At 34.1% G+C, this 23,011-nt stretch overlaps 1 protein-coding gene across 1 annotated transcript in view; it reads right to left on the reverse strand.

Annotated features, from left to right (window-relative positions):
* Positions 1–23,011, reverse strand: part of LOC110909066 — a 129,913-nt gene that overhangs the window by 44,997 nt on the left and 61,905 nt on the right. The window contains exons 5-6 of the mRNA XM_035982663.1: positions 10,210–10,245; positions 7,639–7,714 (exon numbers count right to left, since the gene is read on the reverse strand). Coding sequence (XP_035838556.1) covers positions 7,639–7,714; positions 10,210–10,245 — 112 coding nt within the window. The remainder of the gene's footprint in view (positions 1–7,638; positions 7,715–10,209; positions 10,246–23,011) is intronic.

Consider the following 23,011-nt stretch of genomic DNA (forward strand, 5'->3'; position numbering starts at 1 on the left):
CATAGGAGAAGTTTAATCTAACGACTGTTGACTTGCCACTATTGCTTAACATCTGTTGTTGCCCAACAGTGGTTTCAAAACAACTGTCATCCATTATTACAACAGAGGTTCTGATGTGGACAGATGTTAGCCATTAGATCTTTGTAACTTCTAACACGTCAGCATTCACTTTTTCACTTTATAAAACCCTGTTTCATCCCCAAACAAAGGTTTTACTGTCGTCTCGAATTTAAAATTCACCAAAGCGGTTTCCACCTTCTTTTTCAACACTTCTTCGTGAACCTCTCGCAAGTTTCATTTCCGATCATGGCTCTGACAATGAAAAAGCACCATAACTACCTGGCTATTTTTGAGAAAACCGAGAAAAATACTCTCTATCATTCAATGATTGATGTTCTTATATCATCAAAATATAAGGTCATTCTTACTGCCGATGCCCCCATTTACCAAGAAACACTCCGCGATTTCTGGGCAAATATGAATATTGAAGAACAAAACAATGAGCCATTCAATATAACTTCAAAAGTCGGAGGTGAATCGGTTGCTATTACCGCCACTACTATATCAACAACAATTGGGGTAAACGACTTGGCAGGTAAGACATCTTTCCCGAAAAATGAGATTCAAACAGAGTTGACTGAGAGGGGATACGATGGACAGTTGAATAAAGCAACTATGTTTAAGGCAAATTTTCCACCACCAATGAAATTCCTGTTCGATACTCTCTTAACCTGTCTCTCAAATAAAACTACTTCTTTTAATGAAATACCTTTGAAAATTCAGTCCTTGGGGTATGCAATTTGGACAACTACTGATTTTAACTACTCTCAAGCACTGTTTGCTGACTTAGTTACAAATTTGAAAAACATTAAAAAACGGAAAACTCCTGCTTTTCTTATGTTTCCTAGACGATTAAGCTACTACCTACAAAAACATGTTTCTCAAAAAGCTTTTGAACAAGGTACAACTTTTAAAATGAATAGTCTAACATTTGAAACGTTTACTTGCCTTATGGCTAAAGAGTTAGATGTTTCCAAAACACAAGCAGAGAAGAATGATAAAATTTTAGATGAGTCCACAACTGCTCCTCAAACCTCTGTTGCTGGGCCCACTGCTCTTGGTGATCACAGCACTACAAGCACTGTTGTGAAACCCCCACCAACAAAACCCAAAAAAACCAAAACAAAATCCAAAGAGCCTACCGAAACCACAAAAACGGGTCCTCTGGAAGATGAAATCCCAGAGGTTAACCCTGTGACAACACAAATGTCACTAGAAACCACTGTTGCTACTTCCTCACAACATGTGGAAAGATCTCAACCCTTAAACCAAACTCCTCATGATTCCTCCCAAAAGGAACATGTTGTATTCACAGGGACACCACAATATGATGTCATACCCTCATTTGAGAGTATGCTTAAAAGCCTTTCTCCCGGGGCAATGTCTCTTTCCACAGCAACCCCTTCATCTGCTATTCCATCAAAGTTTGTAACACTGCTTCAAGCTATTGAAATTCAGACTCATAACAGCCCCTCCCACGAACACATTACTGAGAGTTTAACTTCAACAATAGCTGTGTCTGAACTTGTTCAATTAGCTAACCTAGAAACAGTTGAGAAGGCTACACCTCTTGAATTTCACGAAATTCTTGATGGTATTTCACGTGTAGCAGCTACTACAAGTGTCAAATCCACTGATCTACATTTGGACAGTAGTTTCATCAGTCAGACTCCCTTGAAGGCCACCACTGCTGTGTCTACCAAGTTATCCACTGGTGAGTTCAAGTTAACCACTGGGTGTGATCACTAAGGTAACCACTGATGTAGATGGAAGTCCCCAGAACCAAGAACAAGGGGCATCTGCTAATGAAAATTTGGAGATACCTATTGTTTCAAAAGCAGATATAATCACCTCTGGTGGGAATTCAGATGATCCTATTAAGTTAGGTGATGGATTAAAATACCAGGATTTGACGGAGAGGATATCCAACTTGGAAACAACTGTTGCTGATATGAAAGATCAATTGAAGCAGTTGGTGGATGCTTTCAAAAGTCAACCTTCTCATCAGCAGTTATGCCAAGAGCTTTGGAACTCAGTACAACCCATTCTTGCAGCTCAAAGGGAATTGGCCGAGCTTCAACATAATTCCCACATGAAGCTAATTAGAGTTATGGTTGAAACAAGATACAAAGATACACAGGCTAACATCAAGGGCATAAAAGAATCCATTGCAAAGTTAACCGGCACTACCCATGGAATCATGTGTTTGAAAAAGATGATGAAGATGATGCCAAAAAGGGGGAGAAGGATTCCATGAAAAACTTTGGCAAACCAATACCAAGGAATCAGCCAAAACAAAATCCAAAGCCTGCCAAGCAAACTTCTGCAAAATCTTCTGGAAAATCTGACACTGGTAAGAAAAAAGGAATTGATAATACCCTTAACAAACAGACAGATAAGGAGATTGAAGCAAAGCAGAAGAGAAAGGATACAAAAGAAAGTAGAATAGATGTGTTGAGGCAGTAGTTATTGAAAAAAGTGAAGAAAGAAAACAAAGTGCTGAACATTGGAACCTCAAATAGAAGAAAATCACAAAAACATAACAAATCTCCTATTGTTATATTTCCTAAACCAATATCACCACCAGAAAAAACAACCACTGCTGCCAAACCTAAAACCACTACTGAACCTAAAAAGCCAAATTTTGATACACCTAAACCAAAACTATCACCACAAAAACCACCTCTCAAAAAGCAGAATACAAAATCCTCATCACCACTACCAACCTCCACTGAAACAATTGTTGATGCAACAAATGCTTCAACAGATGTTAAGACAACAGCGGTTGAGACAGCAGTTGTTTCAACAGTTGTTAGTTAATCTACTGATTCTATCCAATTTCAATTCCCATCACAATCAACCCTTACACTCATAGCACGTTCTTCTTCACAAAATCCTCCTCCTCAAAATCTGTTTACACAAGAAACAGAAAATTCATGGTGCATGAAGAAGAGAAGGAAGAAAAAGATATACCTGCACCAATTCCATTATCATCTGCTCCCTTCATTCAAACTTCACCTAAACCATTCATTCCACCTCCATCACCAAAAATCAACCCAATCAAACATCCACCCGTTGGTTATACTCCACGAGACATTCCATTGGCAGTAAATTTCCCTCTAGAACTGCTTGTAGTTGAAGATGAAATGATTCAATTTTACACAGAGGATTATCCATCCAAAATAACCTTCCCATCTCTTCATGGATTCAGAACTCCAAAAAATATTGATGAATATCTGAAGCTAAAGGCCAAGCAAGCAGAATATCAGGCAAAAGAAGAGAGTAAAGGGCTAGGAGACACCAACTTATCAAGTCGCATGCAACAATGTCTTAGTCAAGTCAAGCAGTTAGAAGACTTTGCTACAGACCTGAGTATGAAAATGTCAAATCTGTCACCAAATGCTGAGCTACAAAAGACATTATTTCTTGAACATTATCATGGATACCAAGCCCTACGAAGCCTACAAGTCTGATTTCAAATACTGGCCCCTTGAAGCTCTTAGAGAGGAAGTTAATAGAATTGAAATGATGAATAAAGATCCTCAAATGCAAAAATTTGCTCCCAACTGGAAACAATACAAGAAGGTTGAAGTGGATGAAGCATTGAAGTACAAGAGAATGAGGGCAGAACTTGTAGCAGCTAAGTATGGGACTACTAGAGCTATTGGAAAATGGTCAAGGCAGTATATTGATCAAGCTTACAATAAGCTAGAAGAGAGAAGAAAGACAGATCCATCCCTTCCTAAAAAGCCAGTATACAAAGATGAAACCGTTGTTAGACCTTGGCAGACCCTTCACTCTAAAAAGATGTTCTCATCAGCAGATGTATCCATCGCTGTCTTGAACCAAAGAAAAAGACAACAACTGATTGATGAGGAAGATGAAAAGAGAGAAGCTGGAATCAGAAAAAAGGCTATCAGAAATCAGTTACGATATGGATTGGATGATGTTTCGTTGCAACTACAAGCTCAAGTTGCTCAAACACTTCAAACGTTGGCAAGCAAGCCTCGATCGCCAAACTCCTATGAAATAAAACTTCTCCCAAGAAACCCATCAGACCCAAAAATGCTTAAGTGGAAGTCTGACAAACAGACCCGTGTATTGACTTTGATCAAGTCTGATGGTAGCGTTGAAAAGATATCAAGCGAGAATGCATTTGGTCTGAATCTAATTAACCTCCAAGATCTTTTTAACCTTCAGCTTGATAGGGATGAAGATGATACTGATTCCTTGGATTTTGAGCTCCAATTCAAAGGGCAAATCCGGAAAAGGTTGATGAGAGAATAAAGATCTGCTGATTTCTAAAGTCTGCTGATTTATAAAGGTTGTTATACACAAAAATCTGCTGAAGTCTAAAGTCTGTTGATGGACCTATCATATGTTGAAGTCAAAGAACTGCTGGAAGTCAAAGGCCTGATCAACCTTGAATTAGCTTTAGTGAAAGTTGTTAAGGTAGGTGATTGTGTGTTCGTAGTTAATGTTTGTTGAAACTTAAGTTGTATTCAAATTCTATTAAGTTTTGTTAGACATCTTGTATATGTACTTATGTCTATAAAGAGTTTACATTGTCTTTTTGGGTAAACAGTTTACATTGTCAATGGGTGGATACTCCCTTTTTTGGATAGGAGAATGAAAATAATCATATGTAACTGATATATTAACCGATGATCTATGTTTATAGTTGTCTTTTAGCTATAATAGATAACACGTTTCGATACAATATCTATATACCTATCTATACTTTCTATCAAAATGTGTTATGTATGGTTTTCTAAAAACCACACGTGTTTGCACACGGGTCTTACCGCTAGTACTATATAATAAAAGAAACCATTTGGGAGACACTTGTCATCATATTAGGTTATGTCTCTTATAGATGATTATTATTTAGTTTAATCTTTTCTAACTAATTATAGATAATCATCCTACTAAATATTATTTAGTTTAATCTCTTATGGATAACTATTATTTAGTTTAATCTCTTCTAATTAATTATAGGTAAATCTCCAACTAAATATTATTTAGTATAATGTCTTATGGATAATTATTATTTAGTTTAACTTCTTCTAATTAATTATAGATAATTCTACTACTAAATATTATTTAGTTTAATCTTTTCTACTTAATTATAGATAATTATTATTTAGTTTAAATTTAGAGTTGATTACATGGTTAGTCCCTGTGGTTTATATGAAGTAACTATATCAGGTACTAATAGTTTAAAGTCACACTTTAAGGTATCAAATTTCAATTTTGTAACAACCTAGAATACTAAGACTACCATATATTAGTTTTTTTGTTAGGTTTTTATGAAATGACAAAAATACCCATTACTTATAAAAACAAAAGCAAAAAAAACAACATGGACTAATTTATAGCATAATAATAACTTTAATTAATATTACACAAAGCAACATTATCTACATTTTATGTATATAAATGGTAATAATAAGTAATATTAATAACCTTAATTAAATCCAAGGCCCACCATCTCTTCCATTCTCAGTTTCTCACATACGCCATATATAGTGTTTCGTCTTTGAATAGTGATTTGTAAAATCGAATATTCCGTGTAAACCGATGATCAAGGATGATGCTTTTGGTTTTTGTTTTAATTGCGTTGAATGAAAAACCGATTCTTGCTTGATGTTATATGCGAATTTCTAATTTGAATGTGATTGAAAAATTGCGAGCCTAAACAGGAGTTCGATGCCTGTTGTTTTGATTTTAAATTTTCGGGTTTGATGTTAGAATCTTTCTGAGTTTCTGTTTACAGGGATTTGATTACAACTTTTGATTAAAAAACTTCTGAATCGTCATTAAGAGACTACCTCTTAATGGAACCATTAAGAATTCTATCAATGAGAAGGTAGAAGAATGTGACATGTGATGATTTATAATTCAGAGGTTACCTCTTAACCATTCAGACTTGAGGTTACCTCTTATTCATTCAGAGGTTTTAAACCATTAAGAGGTAGCATCTGAATGGTCATTAAGAGGCTACCAAACAGCCCCTTGAGGATCAAATTCATTTTGTCTTTTTGATCAGAGAACATGGATGAAGGTTTCTAATTTTGATACTGAAAAACTACAGTATATTTCTAGTTGTATTTTAATAAAATTTATAATTTATAATTATAATTTATAATTATAATTATAATTATAATTATTATTATCACTTTTTTGTAAATTACAAAAACAGTCCTCATTAACCACATACTTACATAATTAATCTTTTAAATGTAAAATGATTTAAATGCCCTTGAACCTAATAGAAAAACTTATATATGTTAATCTTAATACCCCAAGTTGTTACAAAATTGAATGTTGATACCTTAAAGTGTGACTTTAGATTATTAGTACCTGACATTGTTATAATATATAAACTATAGGGACTAACCATGTAATTAACTCTTAAATTTAAGGTATAATTCTCATTATAATATTATTTATTTGATTTTCTATATCATATTATCTTCATTATTTATATTACCTAACGTGTTATATAACAACTATAATTTTTAGTTTCCTTTTACCCCAACTATTCATTCATATATTTTTTTCTATCTTATATTAACTAAATAACAAAATTAATATTAAATCTCATCCTACTTTAATTGTCGAATAAAATTCTTCTATTTTTCTAATAAAATATTATTCTTAAATTTAAATTGTTAATTTAGAGACTTTTAAATAGCGAAATTATTTATCATCAAAACCAAATTGTGATAATATATTATTTATATTTATTTTTATTATTAAAAAACTATTATATTGATTTTATTATATAATTTTTAAACAAACTATATATATAACTTTCAATATTACTTTATATATAAAATTAGATTTATTACGGGTTTTTTTAAATATAATTTATATTTTATCACTCAAATGGCTGCTTATTTGCTTCTTGAATAATATGTTTGACCACTGTATCTTCTTTTCAATAATCATCTCCGTAATCACCATATCTATCGCGTACCGAGTATATCCATTAGTTTTTTAAATATATTTTTCTTATTATTTGGTGTATAAAATAATATTTATTCAACCTGTGTAATACACGAGAGTTTTTAAAGACATGATTTTTTTTATTATTTGGTAAACAATATTACATTTATTCAACCCGTGTAATACACGTGGTTATAACCCAGTATTAATTAAAGCAAACCCAGTGTAATTTTGGTTTTTGGGGAATTTTTGTATAAGACTAGCTAGTGGAACCGGTTTCGTCTTAAATCAGGAGTCCAGTAGCTAGTGCATAGGATATACCTAGGGCCGGCTCAAAATTTTCTAAATTTTTCTAGGTCCAAAGCGGATAGTAAAATTGGGGCCCATTTTGTAAATGAAAAAAAATGCTATAGATCCTATTATTCATATATCATCTTTGTATACGCATAATTATAGATTATAAACCTCAATGTTAACAATCTTAAAGCCAAAATTACCAACATATAACATATCTTTTTAGAATTTGAGGCCCTAAAAAAATAGAGGCCTAAAGCTTTTGATTTATTTCACTCCCCCTTGAGTCATCCCTCATATACCTATTTCTAAATAGCAATAAACAGAAATTACCTTTAGTTAGACCGCCATTCGGTAGATTCGGTTTCTCTCTTTTGTCAATCTCGGGATATTGAGGAATGTCTGAATACTGCACGGCAATATATACCATTAATAATTAACGAGTAACGTCTAATCGCTTATACCAAGACTGTAGTAGATGGATGGAGCTAACTATGCCTGGAAGATGTCAGCTGGTAGCTAGTAGTTGTAGTTTTTAGATATATTTGGTGTTTGGCAGAGTAGCGGGAGCTTTTAATAAAATGTATAAAATGATCAAAATGGACATAACTAAAAATTTAAAAAGTTTGTGCATTAAAACATTCATTATCTTTAGAGGTTAAAATAGTCATTTTTTTCCCTAAAAGCTTGTAGTTCCTTCTAAACGCTACTAGTAGGAGCGTTAAACCAAAAGTTTCAAGCCCCTTAAACCAAACAAGGCTTTTATTGAGTAAGGACTTTTTCTTAAAGGCTTAAAGATTGAAGCTTCTAAAAGCTCCATATCAAACATACCCATAGTTTTGCATGTTTGAGTGAAGGAAAACGAAAAGGCCGTGAGTTGTGTGATCATCTCAACATGCATTTCATGATTTATATGCAATCGTTTTTTTTATTGGTAAACTTTTTTTTTTAATTTATGTCGTATGTGAGATTTTAACTTAAGACGTCTCTTTTCAAACTCAAGCGTTTAAAAATTTTGCATTTACTATCATCCCATTATCCCATTGGTTGATTTATATACAATCTAACTTTCGTAAGTCAACATCAACCACAAAGGTAATTATTAATTCATTGATGATTGATAGAGACAGATTTGAGATGACAAATTTCCCAATATGCACCAGTAGAATGGGTTAGGCTTCAAGAAACAAAGACAAAGAACAATACTAATTTTATTCACTTTCCTCTTGAAACATTTAAATGTGGGTGATGGTGTAAACATGGACTTATGTTTGACGTGGTTATTTGACCGGGTCACGTTGGATCCGTATTAATTAGACCTCACAAAACAAGTTAATTCATTTCATTTTGGGTTGATATGGGTATTTTAAATTTTAAGATGGGCCAAACAAAATTAATCACTAGGTTAGGACGAGTTATGAAGTAGTGGATAAAAAAAAAAAGAGTAGGTCAAGATAGGTATCAGATAAAACCTAAGCGAATCAGGATGGGTATAAGATAAAATCACTAAACTAATTACTACTCGTTGATATCTATTCACAACTACGACTTCACCAATCGCCGCCGTAGTACTCTCCCGTCGTTCTTCGTTTAAAAATAATAAAAAATATAAAAATAATAAAAAAACTAAGAAATTCTAAAAAATTAAAAAATTCTAAAAAAATCAAAAAAATTGTAAAAAATAAGAAAAATTCTAAAAAATCAAAAAATTCTAAAAAATAAAAAAAATTTCTAAAAAATCCAAAACATTCTAAAAAATCCAAAAAGTTATAATAAATATAAAAAATCAAAAAAAAATCTAAAACATCAAAAAAATTCTAAAAATCTACAAAACCATAAAAATTTTAAAAAATCCAATAATTTCTAAAAAATCAAAAAAAATCTAGAAAATCAAAAAAAATTCTGAAAAATCATAAAAAATCTAAAAAATAAAAAGTTCTAAAAAATCATAAAAGTTCTAAAAAATCCAAAATATTCTAAAAAATAAAAAAATCTAAAAATAAAAAAAATTCTAAAAAATCAAAAAAATCATAAATATTCTAAAAATCCAAAAATCAAAAAAAGTCAAAAAAATATTTAGAATTTTTTAGATTTTTTTTATTTTTTAAAGTTTTTTTGATTTTTTAGAATTTTGTGGATTTTTAAGAATTTTTAGGTTTCTTTTTCTATTTTTTAGAATTTTTTTTATTTTTTATTAGTTTTTGGATTTTAGTTATTACTTTTTGGATTTTTTAGATTTATTTGGATTTTTAAGAAATTTTATGATTTTTTATTTTATAGTATTTTTTGGATTTTTTAGAATTTTTATGATTTTTTAGAATTTTTATGATTTTTTAGAATTTTTTGGATTTTTAGAATTTTTATGATTTTTTTTTATTTATAGAATTTTTACGATTTTTTTATTTTTACAATTTTTATGATTTTTTTGAATTGTTTGGATTTTTTAGAGTTTTTTGAGTTTCTAGAATTTTTTGGATTTTGTATAATTTTTTTGATTTTTTTGAATTTTTTTTTTTTTTTGAGTTTTTGGGATATTTTAGAATTTTTATATTTTTTTCAAATTTTTAGAATTTTTAAGATTTTTTAGAATTTTTTAGAATTTTTTGATTTTTTAGAAATTTTATATTTTTTATTAATTTTTTATTTTATGTTTTTTAGTTTTTTAATTAGTTTTTCATCTCATCTTTACCCAAACTTATATTAACCTAAATCCATCCTAACCCAAACTTATCTTGACCCATTATCCATCCAATCCCTTTTTTTTTAAATATACCCTGTGTCATGTACCCATTCTAACACAAACTCATCTTAACCCATTACCCAAACCCATCCAACTTGCTAACTTTGCCACCACTAATCATAACCCATGCGACTACTCTCTAATGACAAGGATCATAGACTTACAGAATTCGGACTTGTTAGATCTGAAAGAGGCCTGATCTGCACAATGATATATACCATTAGTTAAAAAGCAAACCATGATTGCTTAATACCATGACTATACAACTCTTCCCCAGATCGATTGTGCGAGCTATTATAGTTATGAATGTTTCAATAAAGGAAAACTAAAATTGAAGGCTCTGAGTTGTGTGTGTTAGAAATAACCCGTCAATGTGGCCTTGCGGATCATTTTGTAACATTACCAATATGACATAACTAATCCCTGACAATTACTTGATGGTAGTAATTGTAATTATTGATTAGTTTAAGGGGCAATTATGATTTCCCTTTAGGTACCTTTAATAGAGAATGTAAAGAGTTTTCATAACCTACCATCACTTATGATCATTATATATTGATCATTGGTATTGATAAAAAGGTATGAAAAACTCCTTAAGAACACCAACACTAAAATTCTCTCTAAGGTGATCCATCAACCCAAGGTACCATAACGGGAATCATGGCCTTATCTTCGTCTTCAAAGATGACCACTCCCACAAGTAAGTGTCTCTAACTTGGTATCTATATTTACGTTATGATTGAATAAACATGATTAGGTTCTATATTTTGACCCATGTTTATAGATATAATCAACATGTGGTATCAGAGCAATGTTGATTATATCATTCGATTATGTAAATTTATTGATGATCATTTTTATCTTGTTATGCTCAGTTTACATTTTTCTGTTTGCAATGTAATCAGCGAACAAAATATTTTAGCAGATTTTTTAAAATGACATACTCTGCAACTAAACTGAAAGGATCACTAATGCATCATAAAATTGATGCATAATATATAGTTTTTTAGTTGGATTTATGAAGACATCGTTGATATTGCCACTGAAGTTGAACAAAATGTATATAATAAAATAAAAAAAAATCTATTTACAGAAGTTGATTTTCATGGAATCAAGCTTATCCATATTGCCAAAACTTTTGATGTTCTAATCGTTTAACCTTTCTTATGTTATAATGGAAATTCAAATCATTAAGGTCTATTTATTTTATTTTTTAATTATGAATGAATGAGATTCCATCCATAAATAATATTACCGTTTCCTCTAATGTTTCATTATTGTTTATTTATCCACATTTAATGTAATTAAATCAAATGAAACTCTTGATGTGTGTGTTTTATGGGCACTATTGTCTTTATGATATAATGATATTCCAAATTGATTTTCTATGAAGAGAATGCTTCAATATAAGTTTATAAAAACTTTTGGTATATTCACATTAGACTTTTTATTATAACCATCTAAACGATACAATTAATGCTTGGATTTATATTTATGCAAATCTTTATATTTTATTTAAATCTATTGAGATATATTTGTTTTTAAATCTACTGAGATAAATTATGTCTAAATCCTTACAGTTATTATATTTGACTATATGGGATTCTATTATGTTTTGGGTTCATCACACTAAGCGAAATTAATCTTTTTACTTATGTCTTGAAACCTATTTGACATACGAATTTGCATGTCTTGTCTTAACTTTTGGAAGCCTTATTTTATTTGGTTTCGTATGACCATAACTTGGGAATGGCCCAACTTTAATTTATGTCATTTTATGTTATTATGTGTATTATTGGATAATGAACCCAACAACTAATTGTTTAATGACATACATAATGAATTATTAGCCTAATTTACATAAATATTTCATTTCTGGCCCAAAGGTGTTATGTTATATTTATGTGTTTTACCTTATTGTGTATGTATGTTCATCATGATACATGAATTTTGGTCAAAGCCAAAACGAAGCTAGAGTTCATGTAGAACATTGAGACAGTCTATATTTATGTGTGTTCATAATATGTGAATTGTGGTCAAAGCCAAAGCGAAGCCAGAGTTCATGTAGAACACTAAAGACGGTCTATTATTTATATCGTTCATAATGCTGAATTTTGGTCAAAGCCAAAGCGAAGCCAAAATTTAGGTAGAACATTAAGCTGAGGTTTATTATTTTTTTTATCGTTCATAATGCGTGAATTTTGGTCAAAGCCAAAGTGAAGCCAAAATTCAGGCAGAACATTAAGTTGTATTTATTTTTATGTTCATAATACATGAAATTTGGTCAAAGCCAAAGCGAAGCCAAATTTCATGTAGAACAATAAGTCAGTTTATTATGTATGTTCATAATGCATAAATTTTGGTCAAAGCCAAAGCGAAGCCAAATTTATTATAGAACATCAAGACAATTTGTTATTTATGTACGTTCTCTTAATTTTGGTCAAAGCCAAAGCGAAGCCAAAATTCAGGTAGAATCTTAAATTAGTCTGTTATTTTGGTGTTATAGTAGACTATATCTTCAATATAATAATTTGTGTATGCCTTACTTGATTACCCCATAATGTAAATCACTCCAAGCTTCTTCTTAGGTTTGTATCTCATCTATTCCATCCACTCTAATTTCAAAATCTAAAATGTTTTGCTTACTAAAGAGTTTCTACAAAATTTGCTCTTGTTGAATTGTTGATTATTTCTTAAGATATGATGATCCTACTGCTCTTTTCTGATAAAAAGTATTACAGAAGAAAACTAGAGCATGACTAGTGGGATAAGTCAACCATTATATCTCTTATGATAATCAAGAACTAACTTAATTATTGCTATCATGTGAGCTATCCTAGATTCTAAATTTCCGAAGACTAATTGTTTTCTTTGGAAGAATCAAAATAACTCCTAAGATGCATGCATTACTCTAGATTCTTACTATAAAGTTAGTGGCATATGCGAGTACATCATGGTGTACAATACCATGACCCATAATTTAAAGGTTTACACATGGAAATCAGTACACTTTTCTGGTGCATTACATATAACTTTTCCACCAATAACATAAGTTGCCTTAAGAATCAACTATACCACTCAAGAGTACCAAAGGAAAACGAGTGTGTTGATTAGCAGCATATGTACAGGAAAAGGATTGCATGAAACTGGAAAATTAGATGCTGTTCATCTCACCGCCACTAAACCTTAAAGGAGGATACTTTTAAGATTCAGCAATAGTGTACAAGTACTATTTCCAGCTATAAGTTTCTTCAAAAGGAAAGTCTCGCTGCAAATTTGTGTCATTAAACCAGGCATGAGCATCGAGACTATCCATTATTCAATGGAACAGCTGGCTAAGATAAGTAGTCAGAAATTTATGATATTTAAGTCTGCTAATGATGATATTCCAATCAACACATGACGAGTTGACTCTAGTTCTTTGTGTTTCCTTACCAGAAATCAACAAATAATTAATATGAGAGTTAGTGGCAAAATTTTATGTTAAGACTATAAGAACCATAATAAACTGTTTTATAATTAGGCTTTATGATACCTTATATATTCTGTAGATTATTCAGAATTTAGTATCAATATGAAAGCTACATTATGACAGTTGTGAGGTTTGCATGGTTAAAACAAAGTCACTCTTACCTTAAACTCTCATATTATTTGTCATCTCAATCTGGATAGAAACCTTATAAGATAGCACTAGATGATGCTACACTTTTTCACAATCTTTTGTTATCATGAAAATGAAAATTTAACAAAAGAAAAATGAGACTTACAAATTCCATCCATTAAGACCAAATTTCATGAGAAATCATGACTAGGTTAATGAAGGATGAAATATTATCAAATCCCATTCTTAGTGACTTATGAGCATGTGTTATAAGCCTTAATATTTAAATGGCTAAAGGAATAAATTAAGTTCCATTAGAAGTTATATTTCATTGGAACTTATCCCAAAATGGAATATTCAGACATAATTCATTTATCATAATATTTACTTGTATTTAATATGTCTTATATGAATAAAGATATTAAAGAAATTAATTCATGTATACTATGATTCCTTCTAAATATGTCCTCAAATATTTTATAACATCTGGACATTAAGGAAATCAAGTCTAACATATATGAAAGGTTCCCACAACACGTACATCACTGAAACTCATCTTGTAGCATTCCTAGAGATCTAAAAGGTTAGTGGGAGCATTAAGTGTCTTTATCTTAACTTGCGAGAGTTGCAAGAGGTAGGGGAGTGAAAGCTTGTTGTTACATCAATTTGTACCTCTTGTACAACACACTGCTCCTTCACAACTTTTCTCTTTAAGAATATACTGCTACTTTAACAAAAGTTTCATTGTTGCTTAGACGTGGGCACAATCAGATTTCTTGCCATAATTGGAATCCTCAAACAGAGAAACTACAAGGAGTAACTTCATTAATTTGTTACTCTATTAGAATTTATTGGTCTCCTAATGTTGACCATAAGCATGCTAAATTGTTAAAGATTTCTAAGTGAGTGAGAGCAGTAATAGTCCTTATCAGGACTTGCAAGAAGTACAAGAGGCGGGGGGAAGAGACTTATTAATTTTTACTCCGATTACACCTCTTGTACACCATACTCCACCAACTCTTACACACTTAGAATCTTGAAAGCGATAGCAACTTAATCAAGAGTTAATCCATAAATCTGAAACTCATTATACAACCCAATAATCAACTATGGAGGTCATATAGGTTTAACTTTGATGATTATGTATCCTACTTGACTGAAGTTGAAATGGATATTGGAAAGTTTACTGATTCTACCTTTCCTAATTAATCCATTTGCGTTAATCAATTTTCTAAATGGAATAAAAATTATTTTAGTAAAATTAATTTTTTGTTTAGAATAACGTTTGTTATCAAAGAATCATCTTACCTTTTTGCAAAAGTTTTCTTTGAGGATCATTGTTGTTCTAGTAGCTTATAATATTTTGTAGCTACATTAAATGGATATTAAAACAACTTTCCCTAAACAAAGACTTACATGTTCAAAACAACCTGAAAGTTCTAAACTGAAAGGTCAAGAACACTTAGTTTCTAAGTCGATGAAATTCATATATGGGTTGAAGCAAACATCAAAATGTGACGAAATCTTAATGCAATTCTTTTCATCACGAATTAAGTGGATTTATGTGTACCAACCTCAAGATAAGTGGGAGCAATTAATGTAAACTTATCCTTATATAGATGACACTCTTTTGATAAGTATATGTTACATAAGTCAAATAATTTCTCACACATATTTTGATATAATGAATCTCGGAAATACCACTTACGTGAGAGATATCAAAATATATCGAGATAGACCCATTGGGGCATTAGTTTCATGCCATAAGCTTTACTCTAAAGTGGGTCCTTACATATGTAACAAACAATATTGCTCTCATTAAGAGGATAAAATGATAAATGAGATTACTTCCTTATTCTTCGTTAATTAGAAGCCTTACGAAGGTTCAAGTCTATACTAAATATTGCTCACATTGATGAACATTAGACCACTATAGATTATTGTGAAGCATCTTACGATATCTTTAGAAAAGAGAAAGACTGTAAGACGAAGTGAGAACTCAAACAGGTTAATTACTTTTCCTTTGAATGTCAATTTCGGGGTATATCCTTACGTTAGCAGATATAATTGTCGCATGGAGGAGTCAGAAGAAACTGATAAAACAACATAAATTATAATGACATAATATGTTGTTAATTAACAACGCAATTATCACTAAGTGTTGTTGAAAACTTATCAGTGGACTCATAAACTTATGAACTCCATATAAATACTATATTGAAGACTTACTGTGAAAAGTCAGCTACCTTATTTCCTCGAACAGTAACAGTTCGAGAGGTGCTGCATTAAACTTCGATACAAAATTATTGTTCGTTTATGAACAAGAAGAGGAAACTAATTATTTGTATCGAATACATTACATTCATGATATGCTTGCGGATCCGATAACTAAGGTCTACACCCAAAGTCTTTTTAAGAGCTCATGATAAAGACGGGTTTTACTAAAGGCCTTACATAATAGCATATCGTACATATGAATGATTAGTTATTATTTTTCCTCAATTATACAATTTGTTTGTCTATAAATACGTATGTGCACCTAATGACGTATAGACAAGAATTATACAAATTAATTTTAAAGGGCTTACCTTAGTCATTTTGGTCTTAAATTTACGTATGTTTTGATTTGGGGTTGTAACATGATTAATGGGGGTCTTGAGTTGAGAATAACTCAATGACTGTATTTTTCTTTTGCAATTTCAATTTGAAACATTGATTAACGTTTTAACTTGGCCAAACTTACTTATATTTATCACAAATGATCACTCGGCCAAGTGGGAGAATGTTAGAAATAACCCGTCAATGTGGCCTTGCGGATCATTTTGTAACATTACCAATATGACATAACTAATCCCTGACAATTACTTGATGGTAGTAATTGTAATTATTGATTAGTTTAAGAGGCAATTATGATTTCCCTTTAGGTACCTTTAATAGAGAATGTAAAGAGTTTTCATAACCTACCATCACTTATGATCATTATATATTGATCATTGGTATTGATAAAAAGGTATGAAAAACTCCTTAAGAACACCAACACTAAAATTCTCTCTAAGGTGATCCATCAACCCAAGGTACCATAACGGGAATCATGGCCTTATCTTCGTCTTCAAAGATGACCACTCCCACAAGTAAGTGTCTCTAACTTGGTATCTATATTTACGTTATGATTGAATAAACATGATTAGGTTCTATATTTTGACCCATGTTTATAGATATAATCAACAGTGTGATCATCTCAACTTGCAATTCATGATTTATATACCATCTAACTTCCTTGAGTCAACGTGTTGTATGTGGAAATCTAAAAGTATATTGGTAACTAACGAGTCAAACATAATTGCTTGATACCATGACTGTACTAGAGGAGTGCAATGATAATACCTCTGCCTCAGATTGAATGAACAAGTGAGCCATTAGCTTTTTTTTGAACGGAAACTTTCATTAAAAACACGCCAAGCAAATCGCTAGCACAAACCAACAACGACATACACAAATTACAAATCAAACTTATTCCAATCTTTCCATCCTAGCGATTTATACCGCGACCTATTTTGATCCAAAGGAAACCAAGACTCAAAATATCCTCCTTTATCTTTTGGATGCTCACCGCCTTATTTTGAAACATCATCTCGTTCCTCGCTTTCCGTATACACCAAGCCGCCATTAAGATCACCACTTAAGTGCATTTCTTCTTCCAAGTATTACGGTTCGGAACTTCATGGATGGATATGAGGTCTTTAAACGAAAAAGCAAAAAGGTTTGAAATGTCACACCACCTGCTTATAAATTGCCAGATTGTATTAGCCACACTGCACGCTAAGAATAGGTGGTCATCTATGAAGCACGGGGACGGCTTGGAGCCATGAGTACCCATCCCGGGGACGGAGTGGGGACGGAAACGCCATGGGGACATCCCCCGGACGTTTCCGGAAATATGGGGACAGCATCGAAACGCTTCCGGGAAATTGGGGACGACAGTTCGACGTTTCGGGAACGTTTCCTTCATGGCCAGCCCTGAGCAAGTTGAAAGAAACATAGCAGAGTGAGGGTAACGTGACTGCATTTTTCTCCGGCCACCATGGACGGCTCCTCTGGTGGGTGGTGTTTTAGGTTAAGAAGATGAAGAACAGAGAATAATGAAGATGAAGACAGTGGGCAACGGCTGCTTTTTAGGTTTAGGGTTATACATTTATGTATTTTGATATTTAGTCCCTCCATCTTCCAATAGTTTTTATTTTCTAAAACTTGTATAAATTTACATAAAAGTATAAAATTAGTTTGTACATTTTAACATTTAACCCTCTTTATTTTCACTAGTTTACATTTGGTTCTTAAGTTTATAAATTATTACATGAAAAGTATAAAACTAACATTACATGTGTATATATAAATTATAAATAGCTATTTTTTATATTTTTTGCAGTACCTTTGCCGTACCCGTATCTTGGATTTTTGAGTTTTGCCGTTCCCCGTACTCGTATCGTCCCCATACCCTAGTCCTGTACCCGTTCTCGTGCTACATAGGTGATCATTGTCTTCTATGCCTTCACCACACAGTTTACAGAAGCCTGGATCGGAAATGATGTTTCGCCTTCTAAGCCCCGCCAACGTAGGCAGCCTATCCCTCACTACTTTCCATACAAAAGTATTAATCTTCTTGGGCACCCATGAATTCCACTCCCAAACAAACTGGTCTGACTCTCTGTATACCTTAAACAAAGTCTTTCATTGATCCGACAATGAAAACTCCTAACTCGTTCAGCACCCACCTCCACGTATCTTGGGAATTATTGAGATTGGCATGTCTTAATTTTCTTTCCAGCTCTTACAACTCAGTCATTTCCTGCTGATTTAGATTACGTTTCTACACACACCTAATTCCAATGGACCGCATCATATCTAATAGATTAGAATGATTTTTGTATATTTAGAATAGATCCCTATCTTGTGCATTAAGTTATCTTGTGCATTAAGTTATCTTGTACATTAAGTTAAGGTTATCTCCTACCAAAATTAGTGGAGAGCCTTTTGTATTTATAGGGTCGTTTATCAATGAAGAGATCATCGAATCTTCTAAACCTTTATGGTATCAGAGCATCAGTCGATCCTCTGACCATTCTTCTTTTTTTTTCTTCTTCTTCTCGGTTCATAACATCAGTCGATTCCCCACCTTATTCCGATTTACCTTCTTCTTTATATCTATGGCATCGCAACTTCACCCCGCAGTTACCGTGTCTAACATCCGTACTCTTATTCCGGTCACTCTGGATATTGAAACCAGCCATTACACCACGTGGTCGGAGTTGTTCAAAATCCAGTGCAAATCTTTTCAAGTCTATGATCACCTTCTGCCTCGGGTCACTCCTGCTACATCCTCATCAGACAAAGACAAAGAAAAAGAGAAAGAACAAGCGTCGGCCGAAACTTGGGAACGGTTGGATTCGATCGTTCTACATTGGATTTACGGTACAATTTCTTCTGATCTTCTCCACACTATTTTAAAACCCAACACAACAGCTTATGATGCCTGGACCGCTCTCGCAAATCTGTTTCAAGACAACAAAGCTTCTCGCACAATTGACTTAAACAACCGGTTTGCAAGTACTCGCCTTGATCAATTCTCATCTATGACCGCCTACTGTCAAGCTATGAAAGTCATCTACGATCAGCTTACGAATATCGGTTCTCCGATCACCGATGAACAGCTTGTCCTACAGATTCTAACTGGGCTCACGGAACAATACGAGAGCGTCGCTCTTATCATTCAACAAACGAAACCGTTGCCAAATTTTTATGAAACCCGATCTCAATTATGTTTGGCAGAAACAAGGAAGATAAATCAAGCCCAGCAAGTCGCTCACCTCACCGGCACAGCCCTAACTGCAACCACGGCTGATCACAGCTCCTCCTTCAGAGCCCCAGACACAAGAAACTCAGAAACAAGGTCCGATTCGGAACGCGGCAGAGGACGCGACCGGGGCAGAGGTCGCGGCAGGGGCAGGGGTTCTTCTCGTGGACGTGGGAGATGGAACTCTTCGGGTACTTCTTATGGACGTGGCGGCTGGACAACATCAGGCTCCAATGGAGCGCATCCACAGTACCCCTCATATCCTCCTTTTTCTCCTCAGTGGGCCGGTCAACAACAGCCACAGCATTGGGCTACTCCACAGCAACTTTCTTGGGCCCAATGGATGGTGCCTCCATGCCCCTACCCATCTGCTCCCAAACCGAACAGCGCTGGCCCAGGAGTTTTGGGCCCTCGGCCAGCCCAAAATTATGCCGCTAGTCAAGTCTCCTCTACAGATGGCTACACACCAACGGACCTGACCCAAGCTCTTTATCACATGGCATTTAATCAGCACGATCCAAATTGGACCATGGACACAGGTGCGTCAGATCATATGACCTCTACTAATTTTCCGTCTTTATTTAATAATTGCATGTCTCGTAATATTGTCGTCGGTAATGGCAAAACCATACCCGTTATTGGACAAGGAAACCAAACCTTACCACCACCCTTCCCACCCTTCAAATTAAATAATGTCCTTTATGCCCCGTCTTTAATTAAAAACCTTCTTTCGGTCCGTCGTTTTACTAAAGATAATCATGTGTCTATAGAATTTGACCCCTTTGGTTTTATTGTGAAGGATCTCAAGAACAGGACTCCTATCCTACGATGCAATAGTTCTGGTGACCTGTACACATTGGATCCCACTCAAGTGTCCAAGTTCACCTCACCATCTACCTTTACCGCTGTGTCTCAAGATCTTTGGCATCAACGCCTTGGCCACCATGGCTCAAATTTATTGCATTCTCTTAAAAATTCCAGTTTTATTGATTGTAATAAGGCAAAAACCAAATTATGTCAATCGAGTGTTTTTGGTAAACATGTTCGTCTTCCGTTTATTGATTCTGTCAATTTCACTTCTTTACCTTTTGATATCATACATAGTGATTTATGGACCTCGCCAATACCTAGTAGTGGTGGGCACCGTTATTACATTCTATTTTTAGATGACTTTACCATTTTTTATGGACGTTTCCCCTTAGTCAGAAATCACAAACCTTCTCCACTTTTAAAAACTTTGCTAACTACATTACCACCCAATTTGAGCATAACATTAAACAATTTCAATGCGATAATGGAAAAGAATATGTAAACGCTCAATTTAACCAATTTTGTCATTCTAATGGCATGAAATTCCGATTTTCTTGCCCACATACATCGTCACAAAATGGTAAAGCCGAACAAAAAAATTCGCACACTTAATAACATTATTCGAACTCTTCTAGCTCAATCCTCTATGCCTAACATCTATTGGCATCATGCTCTCTCGAAGTTGCCACTTATCTTCTTAATATCCTTCCTAGCAAACTTCTAAACTACCGGTCCCCTACCCAATCCCTCTACCTCACCCAACCCACATATACTCATCTTCGTGTTTTTGGTTGCCTATGTTATCCTCTAATTCCTCACACCACTATTAATAAACTTGAACACAGGTCCATGCCTTGTGTTTTTCTTGGATACCCCCTAATCATCGAGGATATAAATGTCTCGATTTTGCCACCAACAAAATCTCATAAATCGTCATGTTATTTTTGATGAAACCACTTTTCCCTTCTCTACTTCTCCACAAAAGTCCCTCTCCTCATACGATTTTCTCTCCACTCCTATACATCCTTCCTTCTGGACACATGTTAATTCCTCCTATATTTCTCCCAACTCGGCCCAAACCTCACCAGTTTCCCTACATCCCATTCATTCTCAACGCCCCCCAATTCACCCCCACGGCCCAACAGCCCTCCCTCTAAACTACCTATAAACCAAACCTATTCTTGCCGGCCCAAGACTCATACAAACCCGATACCTCCACCACCCCACCCCCTCCTATCATGCCTACCCAACTCGACCCGATACCACCACCACCACCACCCCCTCCTATCGGGCCTACCCAACCTACGACTGGTTGTACCATACGCACTCGGTCTATGGACGGCATCTCAAAACCCAAACACCCCTTAAATCTTCATACCTCTCTTGTCACTCCCTTACCTAAAATCCCCACCGAAGCTTTGTCCAAACCGGATTGGTACAATGCCATGACGACTGAGTTCAATGCACTTATTAAAAATAAGACGTGGGAATTAGTCCCTCGCACCGCTGATATGAACGTCATACGTAGCATGTAGTTGTTTTGACATAAATATCGATCGGATGGCACACTGGAACGTTATAAAGCTCGGTTAGTTTATGATGGCAGTACTCAGCAGGTAGGCATTGATTGTGGGAAACATTTAGTCCGGTTGTCAAGCCGACCACTATTCGGACTGTCTTGACCCTTGCCTTATCACAGTCCTGGCCCATACATCAGTTGGATGTCACCAATGCCTTCCTACATGGAAATATTAGCGAAACAGTTTACATGTATCAACCCATGGGGTTTCGTCATCGCCAGTATCCGGATCACGTTTGTTTATTAAAGAGATCATTATACGGATTAAAACAGGCACCCCGGGCATGGTACCAGCAGTTTACGGATTTTGTCTTGTCCATTGGTTTTTAGCAGAGTAAGTGTGACAACTCGTTATTTATATATCATCAGGGTTTTGACATGGCTTATTTACTTATTTATGTTGATGATATTATTCTTACAACGTCCAATGATACTCTACGAGCTACACTTATACATCAATTGGCCGCCGAATTCGACATGAAAGAACTTGGACCATTGAGTCATTTTTTGGGGATTATTGTAACACGACAGCACGATACTATGTTCTTGTCACAGCAATCATATGCATTAGATATTATTGATCGGGCCGGTATGTCATCCTGCAAGTCGGTTGCTACTCCCGTGGATACAAAATCTAAACTTAGTGCCTCTTCAAGTGACCCATTCGAAGACCCTACGTTATATCGTAGTCTAGCTGGTGCACTTCAGTATCTTACCTTCACCATACCAGATATTAGTTATGCAGTTCAACAAGTATGTATGCATATGCATTCCCCTCGGATTGATCATTGGAATTCTCTTAAGCGCATTATTCGATATCTACAAGGCACTACCTCGTTTGGTCTCACTTTGGGTACCTTCCGTGATCTCTCATTACGCGCATACACTGCTGCTAATTGGGCTGGTTGCCCTGATACTCGACGGTCTACTTCAGGGTGTTGTGTTTACTTGGGTTCTAATTTATTATCTTGGTCATCTAAGCGTCAGGCTGTGGTATCCCGTTCTAGTGCGGAAGCAGAATACATGGGTGTTGCGAATGTGGTCGCCGAATTATGTTGGATTCGAAATTTATTGTTAGAATTACGTCGCCCCCTTCGGAAGGCTAGTGTAGTTTATTGTGATAAT

This window comes from Helianthus annuus, chromosome 14 (genome assembly GCF_002127325.2).
Source record: "Helianthus annuus cultivar XRQ/B chromosome 14, HanXRQr2.0-SUNRISE, whole genome shotgun sequence".
NCBI classification, from domain to species: Eukaryota; Viridiplantae; Streptophyta; class Magnoliopsida; order Asterales; family Asteraceae; genus Helianthus; species Helianthus annuus.